The 21,432-nt window shown below is 38.6% G+C and overlaps 1 protein-coding gene across 8 annotated transcripts in view; it reads right to left on the reverse strand.

Annotated features, from left to right (window-relative positions):
- Window positions 1–1,374: 1,374 nt before the first annotated feature.
- Window positions 1,375–21,432, reverse strand: part of TBCK (TBC1 domain containing kinase) — a 221,172-nt gene continuing 201,114 nt past the window's right edge. For 6 of the 8 annotated variants that reach the window (XM_036256032.1, XM_036256023.1, XM_036256056.1 and 3 more), the window contains 2 exons: window positions 20,978–21,137; window positions 1,376–2,721 (listed from right to left, as the gene is read on the reverse strand). In XM_036256032.1, coding sequence (XP_036111925.1) covers window positions 2,611–2,721; window positions 20,978–21,137 — 271 coding nt within the window. In that variant the 3' untranslated portion in view covers window positions 1,376–2,610. Of the gene's footprint in view, window positions 2,722–20,977; window positions 21,138–21,432 lie in introns of all 8 variants that reach the window. The other 2 variants (XM_036256074.1, XM_036256083.1) reach the window with 1 other exon arrangement.

The raw sequence follows: 21,432 nt of genomic DNA on the forward strand, positions 1-21,432 counted from the left end.
CTTAATGCAGCATGAGAAAGTCAGAGATTGGAAGAGATGTTACTGATGCTGGATGAGAGAGAGAGAGAGAAAGAGAGAGAGAGAGAGAGAGAGAGAGAATGGGGCTGGTAGTGGTCATAAGGTATTCCAGGCAGAGGGAAGAGACTGTTGATGCCAGAAAAAACAGTGCTGATAATGACAGTATAGAAGTCAATAGTGTAATTAAAAGGTTACCTGTATAAATCATGGGTTATTTAGGTTTAATTCAACAAACAGCTGTTGAGGTCAACTTCATTGAAACCGCCAGTCATTGAATAGCATGCTCTGCACGTACACGTGGCAGTCACTGTATGCTATTTTTTACTTTACTGTTGAGAATATTAAATATTATTCATAAGTTGGATGTTTAATAACCTTCCATTTTTTTTCAAAAGCCTACATGTATCATTTTAAGAAAGAACAAATGCAAAACTGTGATGAATGTTGGCTACTATTATTTTCTTACACAGCTCTCCTCACAAGACTCAGGTCTTTATCCTCTCCCACTATCTACCACCCCATTCAATCCACATCCCCACCCACCCCTCCACCCTTCTTTGCTTTCCCAGCAAGGCTTAGACTCAGACCACTCTCTCCAAATGATCAGCAGCACTGCATCATGACTATGAGTCAGACAAGTCATCACAGACTGAAGGGATGGATAGGAGGATTTAATACTTCCGTAACCAGGGTGGACGACAGCCCCAAAAATGTTAGAGAAATTGAGGTAAAATTTTCACATTTTTTTTTTTTTTGTATATTATGTAGGAGAAGGGGGGGGGGGTGTCACAGAATATAATTATTGGTCATCAGTGCCTTACACATAGTAGATGTCAAAACATATCTGATGAATTACTATAATTTGATAAAACAAACTAAAGACATGGCCCATGGGATTTGATACCCACATAAGAATACAGTCAGATATATATTGCACTCTATATGCAAAAACTAAATCAAAGACTTTGGGAGGGTTAAAAGGAAACAACTGCTAATAGGGACAGGATTTATATTTTTGGGGTGATGAAAATATTCTGCAATTTGATGATGGCACAATTGTGTGAACATGCTAAAAAACATGGAATTGTACATTTTAAAAGCTGAATTTTATGGTATGTAAATTATATCTCAATAAAAAAATAGATGAAAAAACCCATTATAAACAGCAACAATAAAACCATAGCCTGGAAAGTTGAATTGAGGCTCTTATTAAAATGTTCTACCTAAGTATTCCTAACACTAAAGAGGAATATAAGTTAAAGATGAAAGAACATGTTTTAGTTAAAATAAAATTAAAGACAAAGACGTATCTATTTCAGTAATTCTAAGAGGCATACTTTACATTTTTGAAATGGGGATGCATCTTATAATCAATGTTGCGTCACAGTTAATTTGGTTGTATTTTCTTCCTTAATAGTACAAAAAATTGTGATATGTTTATGATTCAGTAAAGTATAGTACTTAATATTTAGAATAATGTGCTAGCTGTCCTTCAATATGTTCTCCTCTTCCCACACATTTTTTTTTCTTTTAAGCTGGGTAGGTGGCCACCCAGTCAAAACCTATATTCCTAGTTTTCCTTAGAGCTAGGTGTGGCCACAAGTCTAAGTTCTGGCCAGTGGTATATACACAGAAGTAATATTAGCAACTTCCGGTTTTTGTCCTTAGAGAAGACGCATGTTCTCCCCTCTCTTTCATCTTGTCTTCCTTCCTTCCTCCTTCCCTCCCTGTTCTTTCCTTCCTTTCTTCCCCACTCCCTCCTCCTCTACTCCTTCCTTCTAAACTGCAGAGGTGATGGTGAGAGCGGAGCAGCCGTCTTGATCCAGCAGATGGAACCCTGTGTTGGGGGTGGTAACGCAATGAGAATAGACACCTGAGCTCTTACTAAACAAATATACTAGCCCGAGACTGACTGAGAAATAAAGTTCTAGTTTGTTTAAGTCACTCTTAGTTAGGGTTTCTCTGCTACAGAAGCGGAACAAATAAGTATTCCATCTATACTTTCATTGTTCTGGAAGTAGACTATTATTACTTTCTTCAGTGGGCTACGTTCTTCTCCCTCTAAACACATGTGCACGTGCACACAAGCACACACACACACACACACACACGACCTGTCTGGGTCAAAAATGAGTTACCGAATGTAGCATTAATGGCCTTACACTTTTCATTATCATGGAAAGATGATTTCAGCCCACATTCAGTCTGTTTTTCTAAATAATACCTTTGTTAGGACTGTCTATTCGGTGCAATGGAAGACGACTTTTTTAGTGCAGGTGAGATTTCTTGATAATGCTAAGTCTGCCTAGTCAGCTGAATTCCTCTGCCTGTGTTGCAGTGGGCTGAACATACAGGATCAGATTTCACTGTTAAGAAAATTCTTTCAGCAACACATGTATAGTCAAGTTTGTTGCCTAGATAGTGGAACATTTGGGTCATGACGTTAAAAAAAAAAAAAGAAAAGGCTCCTGACAAAACTGTATGAACTTAACACTCTGAGTCTAGTTCCGTCTTCGAGTGGCAAGGCAGTGAAGAGCTGAGCTGGTGGGAGCTGAGGCCCCTCTGCCCTTTGACAGTCATCCTCTTGTTTCTTCATATTTGAGGAGAGGGGACAGTGAGAAGGCCTGTTGGCTTGATCTTATTAATGCCACCATCTAGAATACAGATTCTTGGATATTTCATCTTCACAAGATGTGCTGCAAACTGAAAAAAAAAAAAGGCCAATTTTATACAGGATATATAAAATTTGTATTTGTCCAATCCCATTTTTTTCTTAAGCTGTGAAAAACGAACTAATTATATTACTGGCTGTCACTATGGTATCACTAATTTGGTTTTAAAAAGAAAATAAATTACTCATATAATGACAAACAACTTGATGCTATGAAATAAATGTGTCTCTTTGGTTCTGTTTTAAACTTGTTTGAATAGGCCATAAATATACATGTAAACAACTCAAACAGTATAAAAGGATATACTGTAGGAAGTAAATTCCTTCTACCTCTGTTCTCAATCTCCTTCTCAAGAGGCCATTAATATTCAAAACATTCTCGAATCTATATTGAACTTTAAAGAAAATCCTCACCCAAGAAGATGGTTTTATTGAGTTTTAGAGAGAAAGGAATGGAGAGAGAAAGAGAGAGAAACATTGATGTGAGAGAGAAACACTGGGGAATCACACCCGAAATCTAGGTATGTGTCCTGACTGGGAATCAAACTTGTAAACTTTTGGCATATGGGATGATACTCTGACCAACTGAGCCGCCTGGTCAGGGCTTTATTGAATAACTTTTGATATTACTGTAACTTGTTAGTTATTGCAGTCCCATGCACGACATCCTAGAGAGGGCCTCTAAACTGACTGTATTGTTTTTCGAACAAACGCAATAAACAGTTTGAGACCATAAGCTTGGAATGAATTTGAAGAACTGATCCAAGAAGTCTTCCAGATGTCTAGCAAAAGAGAACTTTGAAGTTACCAAGACACACACATATCTCCTGGCCTGGCCGTGTCTACCTATCACTGATTATCTTTCTCTATTTCTGTACCTTTGGGAGTGCAGGGTGACTTATTTTGGGAACATGATCCATTTCCCACCAGCTCCTGGCCCCGCTTTATTTCCTCCTCAAAAGAGCCCCCACCCTCACCCTCGTCTGCCAAATTTCTACTCATTTCCCTACTCAGGCACTCCTTCTCTAGGAGATATGTCTTGCTTAGGAGCCCCTTTTTTCAGCCCCCCAAATCTCTTGTGAAAATCCCTATCTTTGGCTTGCCATATTTATTCAAATTCCCTATTTAAGGGCCTGCTTCCTCTATCAAACTGTGAACTCCCCTATGATCGTGAATCTGTTCTACTTCTTTTTTATCCCCAGAGCCAGGCATATACACGGGCTCAATATATGCTCGTGGAACTGAATTCAGCTGTGACCAATGACATGTAACCCGGGGCAAAAGGATAAAGCAAAGGTTGTAGTGGGCTCTCTGGCTGTTCTCCCTCTATTTCCTCCCCTTGGTGGTGTCCTAACATTCTTTTCAATTACTTCATCATAACCTGATCTCAGATCTTACAAGAAAAATCACCAATATCTGCTCGCAGTGCTATTGCTTCTTGGAAGCACTTGAAACTTAATAGTTGGTAAAGCCCTAAGCCAAAGGTCTAGTCTTCATGGTTCAAAAGGATGAGCTGAGTGGTTTGGCCAAGGTAAGTTCAAGTCTTCATGTCCAGAGATTCTGCTTTATTATCTGGGGCTCAGGAATGTGGCGGGTTTTTTTGCTTTGTTTTTAACAAACACCACTAGATAATTCTAAAGCAGGTAGTCCATGGACACTATTTTGAAAAATACTATCTTAAGCCAGAAGGATAAAGGTATCGGCATGTAGGTGGAATAGATGTGGCTGGACTGGGATGTTGGCAATCTTCAAATCATCGCACATAAATGGATCCCAGCACTGCTGACCCCCCGGATCTTCTCATCTTTCTCCGCAATGCCTCTACAGAGATTCGAATGGCAGCTCCCATTTCAGGTCCTACACTCTCTAGAGCCACAGAGGGTATCCCTAAGAGTAATTAATGTTGAAGAGAAATAGGGCTCCTGACTTTCAAAAGGTATCAGGTGACCTAGAATGCCAATATGAGCTGATCTCCATCCTCTTCCTGCTTGTTTCTCTTTGAACCAGTCCTTAAGAACAGAGACACGGGATTCATCTACCCCGAGTCACGTACTGGCAGCACAGCCTCTGGTCCCATATGACTACTGAATCACCTTAGCTTCATTCTCCCACACGCGGCAGTACAATTACCATTTAGGCAGGATTCTAAGGTAAACACACTATCACTAATGAGGCCTTGTGGAGAGGCAGTTGTAGTGTTCAGTACGTTCAAAACACTGTAGAAGTCAGAAAATGAGTAAGGAAGGACTTCCTGTGCACTTAGCTAATCTCCCTTAAACTATGCTGCAGGGCTGGAAAGGACACCCGCCGGCACTGTAAGGAGGGCAGGACAGCTAGGCCATCTGCAGTGGAGCTGGCAAAGGCAAAGGCAAAGCAGGCAGGGCAGAGCACTTGGAACAAGCAGGGTGCTGCTGCGTGTGGGGGTGGGGCTAAGAAGAAAAGCAGAAATGGAGTATAAGGACATAAGAAAAGTTTAGATGCCTTGAAAAAAAAAGCAAAGTTGTGCTTACAGAAAAAGAGCAAACGTTGAGTTTTAGGTTAAAATTGTGAGTTCTGCTCCTCTGCCTGTGGTCCCAATTATCGGTGTTAAATGCCAGCTCCGAACAGCGAGGCCATCACTTCATCTTTGCCACTCCTATCATGGAAACAGCTCCTCTTCTCCATCTAGTCATTCATTTGTTCATCCCTTTATCAATCAAGCATTTCACTGAGCACCTACTAAGTACCAGGCACTGTTCCTGTTTTTGCAGTGCTTATAGTTCAGTGGAGGAGACAGGAACAAGCAACATCAAGTGGTATGGGTGGCTATTACAAAAGCAGTGCAGGGACTTCTGAATTTCACAGGAATGAGGACAGATGTTCCTGCTCTCCATCCTCCTTCATTATTGAAAGGAATAGGGAGCCAGATGCGATGGCCATGTGCATTGATCAGGTCACGTTCTCTGTGGCTATAGCTTGACAGGTGCAGGAGGAAGAAAGGGCTGTGAATGTGCAGAGGTGGTTTCCACCTTGTGGGAAAAGCCACATTACTCACGGAGAAGATATGCGGTGGAACAGAGGAGAAACAGGTGTGCAGAGTTCAGGGTTTCACCCATCTTTTGCTCTCCATCAGGCAGGGCTTTGGCAGCTTCAGGGAGTAAACGCACAGGGTACTGGACTTGGTTGGTTAAGGCCCTTGTCTAGACTGCAAGCTGTAGTTTTGGGGAGAGGCCTGGCATCAAATAGAAATCACAAACCTAGACGTACTGAGCAATACTCTTGCTGGAAGTGGCAGAATATCATCCTGGTCCAGTGGTTATGAAGACATCAGAATCATACGGAGCTTTTAGGAAGCAGAGATTCTCAGGCCCCCTCCAGACAGGTAATAGAGTTTCTTAGGATGGAGCTCCAGGTTTGTGTTTTGTTTGTTAGGTTTTTTTTTTTTTTTTAAAGCCTGCCAGGTGATTCTACTGTGTAGCCAGCATTGAGAATCATTTTATAAAATAATGGGATTCATTTGCTGGTCAAGTGTACCTGGGACCTCAAACTGCAACTTTTATAGGTATAGTCCTGTGTGGAGGGTAAGTTACTTTGCACTAAAAAGGCTAAAGGTTTGTAGGGGTGGAATTAGTGAGATCAGTCCTGTGTGGAGACAATGGGGTTCCTCAAATGGCACAACCAGCTGAGACAGAGGGCAACATGCCACATGGAGCTGGCAGGATCTGGTATTTGCTGGACTCCCAGGTGGAGAGGGAAAAACGCTTGCATTTTTGTCATTCCTCGGGTTAGGAGGGTCTGGTGGTGGTATTCATTTCCAGCGCTGGGGCTGGCACTGTCTGGAAGTGGCGGGCTCTCGAGGGCGCCGCTCCATCTTGTCTCTTCTCTTTATCTTGCATCTTGGCTTCGGCTAAGAGGCTGGCATGTTTGTCCAGAGGAAGTCAAGTTCTCCGGCAGGAGTGAAGGAAGGGATTTCGGATCCGCCACAGTGCAGGTTAACTAAGGCCAAGAACTGAAAAGCTGAGAACAGCTGAGGCCCAAAAGGAGCACAGAGCAGGGACGTGTTTCTCATGGGGTGTCCTTAGGACACAGATTTCGGTAGAAGCAGGAAGCTGAGAAAACTGGGTTTCTGCAAGGTTCTGCAAGGAGCACGCTGCAGGACAGTTACTTTTCTTGATGTGAGGCTTTGGACTCGTGAGTTTTAAGTTCACATTGGGGACTGAACGACTGGCAGGAGTTGGCTAACACATCGGTGAAGTTCAATGTGAGAAGTCTTTTTCTCTTCCATTCTGTTTGGCCACTCCTTTCCCCCCAAATAATGCTAAATCTTGGATATGGAAATACATATCACTTTTGGTTGGTGATGGAACAGAATAAGGGAACTTGCAATGAGCTGCTGTAGTGATTTATTGTCTTGGTTTTATGGATGTGAGCTGATGCTGTATTAGTCTTATGTACCCTCTTGACCCTCTGGAATACTGAAAATATGGTGCATGTTTAATATTTCTCACACTGTGTGGTTGGAGCTAGACTGATACTTCATGCAAATTATGTATCTATTTCTAAGAGTTAGCTAGCCCACTGAGATAAACGTGTTTGAGATAAGAAACAGAATATGAGGTGATTTCTCCATTTAGAGTATAGTGTGGCCTCGGGTTAATATAATTCAAGTGCTGTTTTGTCCTGATTATTTAAGAGATTTCTGGAGTCATTAATAAAGGTCTTCACCATTTGAACTGCCCATCTCATGGATTTCAATTAGAAACATGAGTTATAGCAAAGATTAGTAGGAAAGAGGTAGGGATGATTTATCTAATATTCTACTGATCTCTTCCCTCAATTATATGATCAAGTATAATTTTTTTTTTTTTAATCCTCACCCGAGGACATTTTTCCATTTTTTGTTCAGATAGAGCTGGAGGGAGAGAGAGGAAGAGAGAGAGAGAAACATCGACGTGAAGGGACACATCGAGTGGCTGCTACCCGCACGACCAACCAGGGCCGGGGACAAACTGCAACCGAGGTACGTGCCCTTAGTGGGAATCGAACCTAGGTCTCTCTGTACCGCAGGCCGGTGCTCCAACCGCTGAGCCAAACCGGCCAGGGTTGATCAAGTATAATTTTGAGATTTATTTTCTTAAGAGTACTACAAAAGTTTATTTGCTTAAATAAACTACACAAGGAACCTCTCCGTGCTATTGGTGGGGAAGTAAACTGGTGCAGCCACTACAGAAAAAACTATGGCAGTTCCTAAAAAAATGAAAAAATAGAACTATCATATGATCTAGCCATCCTACTTCTGGATATACATCCAAAGGAAATAAAATCTGGATCTCAAAGAGGTATCTACATCCCCATGTTCACTGGAAATAACCTAAGTCTCCACTGATGGACAACGGATAAAGAAAATGCAATACACACACACACACACACACACACACACAGGAATATTATCAAGGTAAAAAAGGAAATTCTCCATTTGAGATAACATGAGTGAACCTGGAAGATATGATGCTAAGTGAAATAAGCAGACACGTAAAGACAAATACTGCATGATTTCACTAATATGTGGAATCAAAAACAGTTCAACTCACAGAGGCAGAGTAGAATGGTGGTTGCCAGGAGGAGGGGGTAGGGGGTGGAGAGGGGCAGATGTTGGTCAAAGGGTTCAAATTTTCAGTTATGCAGGCTGAAAAAGTCTGGAGATCTAATGTACAGCATGATGACTACAGATATGTACAGCGAATATAACAATATTGTATACTTGACATTTGCTAAGAAAAAAAGAAAGGAAACGGTATCTATGAGGTGATTAACATGTTAATTAGCTTGATTGTGGTGATCATTTCATCATGTATACATATTTCAAAATAAAGTTATACACCTTTAATACATACAATTCCTATGTGTCAATTATACCTCATTAACACTGAAAAGAGTGCTGCATAAGATGTGAAACCAGTGTCCATAGTAATAAAACAGTAAATGCCTTACTTTGTTTCACTCACAGAAGTTAAACCAGCAGTAGGGTTAGACCATGAAGGTGAACTCGAGGTCAAACTACTACAGGCATTTGTGCCAAGTAAGGAGCAGAACAGGTCACTCCAGGAAGTTATGTACTGGAAAATGGTTAATTGTGCAAGAAAAAAAAAGGGGGAGTTTATAAAACAGTCATTATGTGGTCCAGGCTTTCTAATCCATGTTTATTTTAAATATACCTATTCTCATGGTACCTGGGATATTCAGAATCCATGCTACGGTGTTATCTATTGCCTTCTATTCTTGGGACCAATCTTCAAGATTAGGAAATTTGTTAGTGTTAAGATATTATCTTAAACGTTTTAGTTTGTGTTATATAAGGAAATATATAAATAATTGTAGTGTACTAACTCAATGTGTTTTCTTGTTTTAATTTTCTGTTGCCTATAGTTTTTGTCTCCATTTTATCACTACCCAATCTCTCTCCTTAATTGTTTAAGAAAAATGTAAAAAATATACAAACACAATTACACGCTAGCACTGCATGTGCTATGCATATTCTGGTTTTATTAAAAAGTTGAACTGCACATAAAAAAAAAAAAGACAAAAATGGAAACTAACACCCAGATTCAATCATTATAACTCAGAGACAATTAATTTTTTTATTCCTCCCACCACTCCTCTCAACCATACTTATTATTTTGATGTAAATCCCATATATCATTTAGTCCATAAATATGTGTCTTTGAAATAAACTTTAAAAATATACCTACAGTACCATTATCACACCTAGAAAATATTAAGAATAACCCCTTAATACAATTAAATATTCAGTAAGTGTTCACATTTCCTGTTACTTCACAAATACTGCCTACTCATTTATCCATCATCTACTTATTTATATTTATAATCTGTTTATTTGCATCAGGATCCAAACGTGGTCCACACACTGATTAATCAATGACTTTTAAGTCTCCTGTAATCTGTAAGTTTGTGCTCCCCATCCATGTCTTTTCATTTCTTTGCAGGAAGCCTGTTCCCTCTCAAATCCATTCCATTTATTCCCTCAAAATACATTTGTAAAGCTCAGCAATAACCTCCACTACGTCACAGTACCAAATCAAAATTTTAAGACTGAATTTGAATCTGACTTGACCCATCAGCACCATCTGACCATCTCCTGTTTGCAAAACTCTCTCATTAACTTTCCATTACCACTCTCTCCTACTTCTCCTGCCTCTCTAGCTGTCTTCTTTGGTGGATTTTTCTTATCTTCCTGACTTCTGCCCCACACCTGTCTTCTGACTTTTTCTCTTCCCTCTCTACCTTCATCCCCTAAGTGATCTCATCTAGTCCCATGTGCTTTAAGTCTCATCTATACATTGATGACTTTAAATTTATGGCTTTAGTCTCTTCCCTGAACTCTAAACTCATGAATCTATCTGCTTCCTCCATATCTCCAATAACTTAGATATCCAATAACTTCTCAAACTTAACAGTTTCAAAAGAGAACCTTGATTCCTACCCCATCTCTACCTCCTCACCTCCCCTGAAGTCTTCCCCAATTCAGAAAATGTCAACCCCATTTTTCCAGTTGTTTAAGCAATTGACCTGGATTTACATTTGTTTCTTTTTCCCTCTACTAATGTATATCTTCTCTGACTTCAAAACATATTAAGAATCTGATCACCTCTCACAACTTCTGCTACTGCCACCCCACTCCAAACAACCAGTATTTCTTACCTAGATTACTCCATGCATTATCCTAACTGGCCTCTTCTGCTTCCACCCTTGCCTCAATGCACCACACAATGTGAGTGATTCTTTAAAAATGTTAAGTCAGCTTGACTGGTGTGGCTTAGTGGTTGAGCATCGACCCCATGCACCAAGAGGTTGCTGGTTCGATTCCTGGTCAGGGCACATGCCCAAGTTGTGGGTCCAGTCCCCAGTGGGGAGCATGCAGGAGGCAGCCAATCGATGTTCTCTCTCATCAATGTTTCTATCTCTCTCCCCCTCTCCCTTTCTCTCTCTCTAAAATAAATAAAAGAAAAAAAAGTTAAGTCAGATCATATAACCTCTTCTTTCAAAACCCGTCGATAGCCTCTCATTTTATTCAGAATAAAATCTAAATATTTTACCATGGTCTATGAGTTCTTATATAATTTGCAAATTTGCAAACCCCTCTTCTACTTCCAACCCCTCTAATCTCATCTCCTCGTCTAAGCTACCATCACCTCTTACTTAGACCACTGCAGTAACTTCTTGTTCTACTCCCTCCATCCTTGCCCCTCCAGCATTTCTCTACATGGCAACCAGACGATTCTCTCAAAGTAAAAGTCAGATCATACAAAACCCTTTGTTCCCCATTTTCTAGTGGCTTTCCCCATATCACACAGAATAAGGGCTTCTCTGATCACTTTATAAATAAAATAAACCACCACTACTCTTTCCCCCATCCTACCTTATTTTTTACTTAAGTATTTATAACCACTTGATATATGTGTTTATTGACTGCCTTTCTCAATATATGGTAAGTGCCATGAAAGTAGGAACTTTGTTTCTACAATGCCAAGAACAGTGCCCAGCACATAGTGTTAGCTCTGTTATCTGCTGAATAATGGATTAAATCATTCAACATATAGTTTTTGAGCATTTACTGTGTCAGGCACTGGAGGAGGTAGAAAGGGGGCAAACGACAAGGAAGCTATTGAATTGCTTCTGGTAAAAGTCAAATAATATTTTCTTTTATCCTTTACTAACAAGGCCTTTGTGTGACTCTTTCATGAGCTGAAAAAGATGTGATGATTTAAAAAAATTAAGTCTTTCAAAAGTCATCTATATAAAAACACACATAAAAAAGTACTGCTGATGAAGTTTATAAATATAGCAGTAATAACAAAAGAATAAGAATAAAGGTGATCATTTTAATGTGGAAGTCCACAGAGCAGTCAGATGAGAGGCAATACCTTCAGTTCATTCACACAATTAAGGAACTGAAGTAACAGAAAAACTCTGAAGGAGAAGTAGTGAAAATTCCTCTGTCTGGCTCCATGCTTACTTCTTAGCTCTTGTTCTCGCAATGTGTGTGGTAATTCTTAGTGGTATGTGAAAAAAAGACAGGTTAATATTTTCATATGCAATTATCAATTTCTTTTATTTCACTCTGTTATGTGTAATTCTAACAAAATCTCAAGAGAATTAAAGGAAAGGAAGAGGATTTAAATGTTTTGTGTATGGCCAGAAAAACAAATATTTGCACTTGATACCTCAACATGAGTCAATGTAACTTCTACTTCATTGTTTGCTTTGCTAATGCCCCAATAACAGAATTTTTTTCTCGTGACAGAATGGTGTTTTCATTTCCTTCTTCCATTTTCCTTTGATCTCTCATTTCCTTTGTTAATCTTTTCTGTCAATCACTTGCACTAAAGCAGATTTTTCTTATTTATTAGCTAAGAAATTTAATGGATTTTTATAATTTATTGAAACAAATATGTTATATCTTATACTGGTCTTTTGCCAATCTCTTGAGTCTATGACCTGGAATTTGTCTTCCTTTCTGGAATACTGCATCTATAAGCTTTTAAATTTAATTATAAGAAAGAGCCCAGCAGTGTGGCTCAGTGGTTAAGCATCAACCCATGCACCAAGAGATCACCAGTTTGATTCCCAGTCAGGGACATGCCCAGGTTGTGGGCCAAATCCCCAGTGGGGGGCATGAAAGAGGAGGCCAGTCAATGTTCTCGCTAATCGATGTTTCTATCTCTCTCTCCCTCTCCCTTCCTCTCTCTCTAAAAATAAAGAAAAATAAAATAAAATAAAAATAATTATAAGAAAGAAAGACCCCACATCATTTTTTGTATTGTAGAATACTAAGTGTTTATTTCATAAGTGAGGGATTCTACATAATACACAACTAGTTTTAACTCTGCTTTGAATTCTAGTCTGAACTTCTAAATGCTTGACTGACATTAGCACTTCAAACTCAGTATGTCCAAAATTCATCACATTCCCTACAAACCTACTTTATTTTCCTCTTCCTTATCTCTAGTAAAGGTATCAGCAACATCCCCCAAAACCCAGCTTGGAAACCTTAAGGTTATTTCTGATTAAAAAAAATCCTCACTCAAGGGTATGTTTTTATTGCTTTTAGAAAGAGAGGAAGGGTGGATGAGAGAGAGAGAGAGAGAGAGAGAGAGAGAGAGAGAAGCAGGAAGGGATGAGCCTCAAAGACAAAGCAGAGTCCGGATCATGAAGAGTCTATAAACCATGATTAGGGTTTGCATTTTATTTTGGAAGCAATGGGAAGGCACAGAGGCATTTTTGGCAGTGATTCGATTTACATTTCAAAAAGTTTACTCTGGTTGTAGGGTACGATAGAGGAAGGAAGGATGGAGGAAGGAAGGGGGACTGCAGGCAGGGCTGATGTAAAGTTGCAGCGAGTCAGGCAGTAGATTCAAGTGACCTGAGTGAGGACAGCAGATGGAGAGGGTCAGAAACTGGCAGACCTCATCTGCAGGGTAATAAGACAAACAATAATTTTCCATATAATTGGTTGCCACTAGTCAAGAAGGTGGAGAATTAATTCACTATTTCAGTCAAACAGCCTGGGTGATAAGCGGGATAGTGCAGGAAGCAGGGTCCTGTCACTGGTTAGCTGTGGGTAAACCACTTAGCGCTTTGGCCTCACTTCCTTCACCTGTCAAAGGTGTAGTAACAATACACTTGAATGGTGCAATTAAAGCATTTTGGGAGGGTTAAATTAGACATCATATGTTTAAGTGCTTGACTCAGAGTAAACGCTTATAGTAAACTAGTTTCCTTTTCTCTTTTCTTCCTCTTTCTGTCCCCAGTCAATTCTCAAACAGGAGAGCCATTTACAACACCTTGCAATTGTACAGATTCAAACTTAAGAGGCAGATTTGTCTGCAATGGGGACAAATCAGTGTTCATGTGAACTGCTTCTAATGGAACAGTAATTTATACGTGACTCGACCGTTTACTGGATGACATATACTTTTAGCAATCAGATGAAAGCTATGGATCTATTCTCTCTCAAAAAAAGGCAAATATGTACAACACTTCACACACGATTTCAATTAGTTCAAAGACCTTCTAAAATTCATGACAAACTCTAGGTTAAAATTTTTTTCCTTTATATGAATTCATTTCATTTTAAAATGTATAGTGGATTGTGAGCTAGTGTTCATGCATATGGCAGATGGAATCTTCCTGTAGATTTACAGACTAGTGTTTGACAACAGCTTATACTGTCAAACAGTACACCCAGGGTTGGCTACTTGGACATTTTTTAAAGTTCACATTAAAAAAATAATAAGAGAAAACATTTTTAGACATGACATAAAATTTGCTTGAAAATAGTTTTTATGCTAATAAAAAACAAAGTATACTGCCTCACATTAGAAGATAAGCCTCTTCTGATAAAATTCCATTATCTAATACCATCATGTATCAGGAGCTTTCAAGAGCCTTTTGTACATTTTCCTTTGATCTGTGATATTTGGGACTAGAATTTCAGCAACCATCATTCATTAACTTCTGTTTACACTAGACAACAGAGAACAGTAAACTCATACCATGTCCAAGCCACTAGTCATATTCCACACAGTATACTATGCTCTGAAAAGAATGTATACAACAAAAACTCAAGATTCCAAACGGTTACGGCTATGATGGATCACAACCAAGTTCCAACCTCTGTAAGGTCAAGTGGGAGGGTGATGATGGTTAGTTTTTATTCAGCCACAAACATTCCTGTGGTAAGAAGTCATTAATTAAATGGTGGGCTGTGGAGGACAGGGTGGGTATGTAGAATAACATATATTGAGACAGAACAACTTTCATTCTATGATAGGTCATGAATATAGGTGTCAGAGATCACAGGATTCAGATGATGACTTGGCAGTTTTCCAGTTAATTGGAAAAGAGCTCCCTCTGTCTTTTAAAAAACTGCTTATATACAAAATAAATGTACTAAACATGTTTAAAAAACAACAACAACCAAAGTCTGGACTAAGTGTTTTAAATTCCCATTACTATATCACACCTATCTTGCTTTTTATTCACATAACTTTTGAAAAACTGAGAATAGGGACTCTTTGGGACAGGTTTTATTTTAGTTCATTGGTCTTTTAAAAGTCATCCTCCATCACTTAACAAATGCAGAGTTATATAGGAGAATTTTTACTGTTAAGCCTCATGTGACGCCTAGTGTGCTCAAGTTGCATTAATATGTGAAATGTTTCCTTATAATCTGACGTAAACCCGCAGACCAAATCATTTGCTGACAAGACGACAAGGAAAATGTCAGGAAGAAAGCCAAGTTTAACCACAGCCAGTGATTATAGGTCTAATAAGACTGAGAAAGAATTCCTTGCATATTTGGAACTCATAAAGGAGATTCACCTCCCATTCTTTATCAAAATGCTGAAGGTACAATTATAAAGAGGCCTAGTACATTTTCTGACAGGTAAAAGATCTCACACAAAGTGGCTTGAAAGTATCATATTAATCTGAAGAACTAGGTAGATACTATCTGGAGCCAGAGAAGTGTACTATAGAGACAAGATATATGCTTGATTGGTTTAGAGTGTTTTCAGAGTCCCTGGGTCCCCACTGAGCACATGCCAGATAGGATCAGCTCTGATGCCTGAGACCAAAGGCTAGAGGAAGAGCTTGAGCAAAGAGAGGACAAGACAGGGCCAGAGAGAGAAAAGGGGACTGGAATAGGTAAAGGCTATCAGTGATCATCACAATATCATAAAACTTGGTTTAGCTTGGCTAAGGGATTCAGGAAGTAATGGGGTGGGATGAGAGGATGGAAGCCTCATATTATTGTAGTACAAATAGCTCCAAAGACCAAATAACCTTGGCCTCTAGGGGAGTGTAAATGAACACAATTGGACCACTATCTTATTTTCAAAAATAGCTTCAATGGCATGCTTTAGTTATTATAAATGTGAATATTTTCAGTTGCAAATGATGCCACATTTTAAATTCAATCCTTAGATGCCATGTGTAGAAAGTACCAGCCACTCACACTGTTTGGTCACAGAATCTCCACAAAAATGGTCTCTTGTCTAGGTTCCTGAATCAAGTGTTAATCAGAAATATGTTTTGTTCTTTTCTATTTTTTTTGTTCTTTGTTTTGGCAGGGTGTTTGTTTAATTCTGATTTAAAGGAAAGAATAGCACACATAACTTACTACTTGCCATTGGCTTTTATGTTCTCAGATGAATATATTTTTTGATGACAAAAAAGTACTGATTTGATGCTAAGAATATAACATTTTAAGGGTAAAATCAGCTGTTGCTAATATTTTCCAAAGGATGGACAAGACAAACATAGGCAGGAAAGAAATCTTGGTGGTCAGATAACCACAAAATATAATCTTAGATAGAGAGCAATTATTTTTTAAGTCTTGTGAGTTTCTGTGACTAACACAGCAATATGACGTTTACAGTTTTTCTGAAATACTCACTAAAGGTAGGAAAACACCAATTAGACTTTCATTCTGTTCTATGTTGTTGGCCATTTTTCAGTCTGAGACCTATCATTAGCTCCAGAGATGGATCCCACGGGGGAAAAAATAACCCAGTAACACATTAAAGCAGGCTATTGTGCTAAGTCATCATTCTTGCTAAACATAATTTACTTCTAGGAAAGACATGGATTCATGATGGTGTTTTGTCAAGCTGAGATTTATGAGAATTTGAGTTTAGTTTGGATGTAGGGTAGTGTGAGTAATAGTTGCTATGAGTATCAAAACAAACTACACATTTCCCCCTATATAATATTTGGTTAATGTTAAAAATAAAAATTTCCTTTAAATCTGAGTAATCTGCTCAAGAAATCCCTTCCTGTGGGTTCATTTATATGGACAACAGACTATGTCTGCCTCCCCCATATTTATTGCCTTGCTTCTCAGATTTATAAACATGCTTTCTGAGACTAATTCAGCACATTTCAGTTTTGTAAGAGGTATCTTTTATGGGGCTTTCTGTACATATCATACTGGCATGTTTTCCCTCTATGCCCAGGGAATCTGTTGCCAGTTTAGCAATCAAAGATGCAAATTCTCATGGGAGTTTTCAGATGATTGTCTGCAATGAGATGAGACCTTGCCATGTTTTTCATTTAAAATGTGACACAAAGTTTGAATTGACTTTACCCTTGATTATTTAAAAAAAAAAAATTTTTTTTTTCTTTATTGACTTTAGAGAGGGAGAAAGGGAGAAGGAGGGAGAGATAGAAATATCGATGAGAGAGAACATCGAATGGCCACTTCAGTGCACTGATGGCAGCTTAGAAGAAAAACTGCTACTTGTTTGTAAATCACTGTTCTTGTTTATTTTGTTGTTGTTGTTGGTTGGATTTTGCTTTTTAAAACAGTAGCCACAGAGAAAAAAGTTGAGACCTGATCAGAACAGCTCTAATGAAAGATTTTCCACTACTGTTTGATCAAAAATGTTAAGGCTGAGATGAACTGGAGACAGTTGGGTAGCCCAAACACATCAAAACCTAGATTTTTTTTTTTTAATTGAGGCACAATATATAGAACATAAACTTGGCCATTTTAACAATTTTTAGGTATACAAGTCAATGACATTAAGTACACATAACCACTAATTATTTTCAAAATGTATCATCCCATTAAGAAACTCTGTACCCATTAAACAAAACTCACATCCACCCTTCCCCATCCCTAGTAGCACTAACCTACTTTCTGTCCCCATGGATTTGCCTATTCTAAATATTTTATGTAAATGAAATCATAGAATATTTGTTCTTTGTGTTTGGCTTACTTAAATCTAGAATAATGTTTTCAAGATTCATCCAAGTTGCAGCATATATCAGAATTTCGTTCCTTTTTATGGCCGAATAATACAGTGTGGGGCAAAAGTAGGTCTACAGTTTTTCAAAGGAAAATGATATAATAATTAATACAGGACAATGCAAGAATAAATTGTTTCATGTACTCAAAACTGTAAACCTACTTTTGCCCCATCCTGTATACTGCATGTATGTACCACATTTTGTTTGTTCATTCATCTGCTGATATACACTTGGATTGTTTCTACCTTTCGAGTATTGTCAATAATGTTGCTATGAACAATGGTATACAACTATCTGTCTGAGCTCTTGTTTTCAATTCTTTTGGGTATTTACCTAGAAGTGAAATTGTTGGCACATTAGATAATTTTATATTTGCATTTTGAAGGAACTGTCAAACTGTCGAACTATTTTCTACAGAAGTTGCATCATTTTACATTCCCTCTGCCATGCACAGGGAAGGGGGTGTTTCTAATTTCTCCACTTCCTTTCCAACTCTATGCTGTCTCATTGTGGTTTTGATTTGCATTTCCTTAATGACTAATGATGATAGGTATCTCTTCATGTGCTTTTGGTTATTTGTGTATCTTCCTCAGAGAAATGTCTAAATATATGCCCATTTTAGAATCTGTTGTCTTTCTGTTGTTGAGTAGTAGAAGTTGTAAGTGAATAGATAAATAACTGAGCTTTGGGTGATAATTTTGTATTTTGATATAAGATACTTATCAGATATATAATTTACAAATATTTTCTCCCATTTGTGGGTGACAAGGACTGCTGGCCAGAAGCTGGGAACAGCCTACGGAAGACTCGACCCAGAGCTGCAGAGGGAGCATGGTCCTTCTGACACCTCGATTTCAGACTCGTGGCCTCCAGAACCGAGAGAATAAATTTCTGTTGTTTTAAGCCACCCAGTCAGTGTTATCTTTTATTGTGGGCCTGAGAAATTAACACAAGTTCCAATTTTGATACCTTTTATTTCTTTTTCTTGCCTAATTGTTCTGGTTAGAATGAACACCAATCCTTTTCAAACTCTTCCAGCAAACATAAGAGGTGGGAATCCTTCCTAACTCATGCTATGAGGCCAGCATTATTCTTATACCAAAGCCAGCATCAAGCAAGCATCAAATACCCCTGATAAATATTGATGCAAACATCCTCAAAAAATAAAAAATAAAAAAAAAAATACTAGCATAAAAGAATTTAGGAGCATAAAAGAATTATACACCACGACTAAATGGAATTTATGCTAGCAATGCAAGGGTATCTAAAAATGTAAAAATCAATCAATATATTACATTCATAAAAAGAAAGGAACAAAACTCATAATCATCTCAATTGATGCAGAAAAGGCATTTGACAAAATTCAGCACCACTCCTTGATCAAAACATTCAATAAACTATGAAGATAAAAAAATTTTTTCCTGAACATGACAAAAGTTATATATGAAAAAATCCAACTAACAATACTCAGTGGGGAAAAACTGAAAGCTTTTCCCCTAAGGTCAGGAAGAAAACAAGGATGCCTACTCTTGCAACTTTTATTCAACATAGTAGTTCCTACTTGTTTTTGATGTTTCTATAGAAGAGTGGGACAGTAGAGCTGCCTACTCTGCCATGTTGCTGATGTTACTCCCAAACTCTAGAACTTTTATACTATCATCATAGGTAAAATAATACTTAAAATTCAGATATATGAAAATAATAGTACTGGAAAATAAAATTATTATTATTTAACAAATTACATAAGAATACTGTGGATACCATGGCTTTAGTTCTAAGATGTTCTCATTTACTTAAAATTGCACATTAGTCATTAACTGTACTTTCTCTGAAATAGGTGTATTTAGATGGTCCCTGTCAAACACCAGATATAGTTATATAAAAGAGGGGTGGGAGCGCTGGCCGGTTTGGCTCAGCAGTTAGAGTGTTGGCCTGTGGACTGAAGGGTTGCAAGTTTGCTTCCCGGTCAAGGACACGTAGCTGGGTACCTAGGTTTCAGGTTTCATCCATGGCCCCAGTTGGGGTTGTATGGTTGGCAACCAACCGATGTGTCTCTTTCACATTAATGTTTCTTTCTCTCTCTCTCTCTCTCTCTCTCTCTCTCTCTCTCTCTCTCTCTCTCTCTCCCTCTCCCTCTCCCTCTCCCTCTCCCTCTCCCTACCGCCTTTCCACTCAGTGAAAAAATATCTTAAAATCAGCAGAAAAATATCTTAGGGGTGAAGATTAGGCCCCCCCCCAAAAAAAGAGAGATTTATAATTTCTAACTAATAAACTTTATCATCAAGGATGACCTTCATTTAGTGTCAAAACCCAATGCTACCATTAGCCCTGTACTTGTGAGACACAAATGGAAGTATTAAAATTCTCATATAACTACATTTCCAGTGATTGCATTTCTGAATTATTCTGTTCATACAGACATAAAGGAATGCATCTATTAGAGGGGAATATTGTATCTCCACTGCTAGCTTCTTTGAGGAGGACATTTTTCTGAGAGAATATCACAACCTTTTTGTCTCTCTATTTACTTTGCCCTGGGGAGTGGAGTGAATTGTAAATCTGCGAAGGCTCATCCTGCCCTTCTTTCTCTTGGGAATAAGCTGCCTGCCTGCAGGGAGAGAACCACCTCTGCTACTTTTCCAGGAGCAGATTCTTCCCTCCCTTTAGAAGGGCCTGCCCTGGTTCAGGGCTGCCTACGTCTAGATATGTTCCCTAATTCTGCAGGCTTTGTGGGCAAGCCCATTTGGCTCTCATACTAAACTATAATTCTCCAACTTGTCTTTTATAAAGGTGTGTTTTCTTTTTGATTACCATCCAAAGTCCAATCTCCTTTTGTCACCATATATTTGACCCTCTTACTCTTTACTACCACAATGTAACACAAGAAACCTATATAATTTTATTAACTAATGTCACCCCAATAAACTTAATTTAAAAAATACAGGTGATGTCTTTGACCTTCACGTCCTTTGTTTTATTTTTCAGTTTGTTTAAAGCATATCCAGGGGAGGGGAACGTCGCTTTATAGTTTCATGTACTCCTCCTATTTCAAGTTGATATCTTTCCTGAATTCTCTATCATCAAAAAGCTTTGAGCCTATAGTAAACAAAATCCCCCAATCCAACAAATTCCACCATGAGCTTTCAGAATCTCTAATCAAGCCCGTTTTCCCTCCAATGAAAAGAATTGAAGCTATTTCTTTGCAATTTCAGAAAGCAACTTTTTAAAAGAATACCTTAGGCAATTAGGCTACCATTTGGCTACTATTGAACCTGATGCTGCACACTGAGGAGGAAAGCTTGACTCCTTTTACTGGGAAAGGCGGAAAAACTCTTCTATGTAAGAATATAGGTAGATATTCAAAGTACACTTGATATGTGACCAACTTCTGAAGAAATAAACTTGTAGACAATCTGTTCTAGTAGGCAGGTAAATAACTCATCATTACAGACACATGACATTTCTGAGTACACTTACCTCTGCAGTGTGCTTTGCCAAATTCCCCACGATGACAATGACCCTCCCTTTGAAGTTTTGGAGCATAGCAGTGAAAGGGCCCTGGCTCAGCTCTCCTTCTGCAGTGAACGCAGTGCTGAATGGAATGTTGATGCTGCCTGAAATGTGACCTCGAATAAAACTGAGCAGGAAAGTTTAAGGAAAACATTTATTTGTGTGCGGACTTGAGTGCGAGAGAGAGGTAATTGATTCCCAGAAGATAGTACCGTTAAAATCAAACACAGAGCCCACACTGAAAATTCCCTGAGTGGACAAAACCGGTTTAGTTATACAAGTTTAATTTAAGCTTATTTTCCAAGACAAGTGAGGCTGACTTGACCTGGGTCACTTCTTGCTTATGCCTCTGAAAATCACAAGTGAAACTTAAATTGTTTCCCCAAATTGATATGAAGCAACCACTAACCAATTCCCATTCA

This window comes from Molossus molossus, unplaced genomic scaffold, assembly GCF_014108415.1.
Source record: "Molossus molossus isolate mMolMol1 unplaced genomic scaffold, mMolMol1.p scaffold_m16_p_1, whole genome shotgun sequence".
Classification (NCBI taxonomy): domain Eukaryota; kingdom Metazoa; phylum Chordata; class Mammalia; order Chiroptera; family Molossidae; genus Molossus; species Molossus molossus.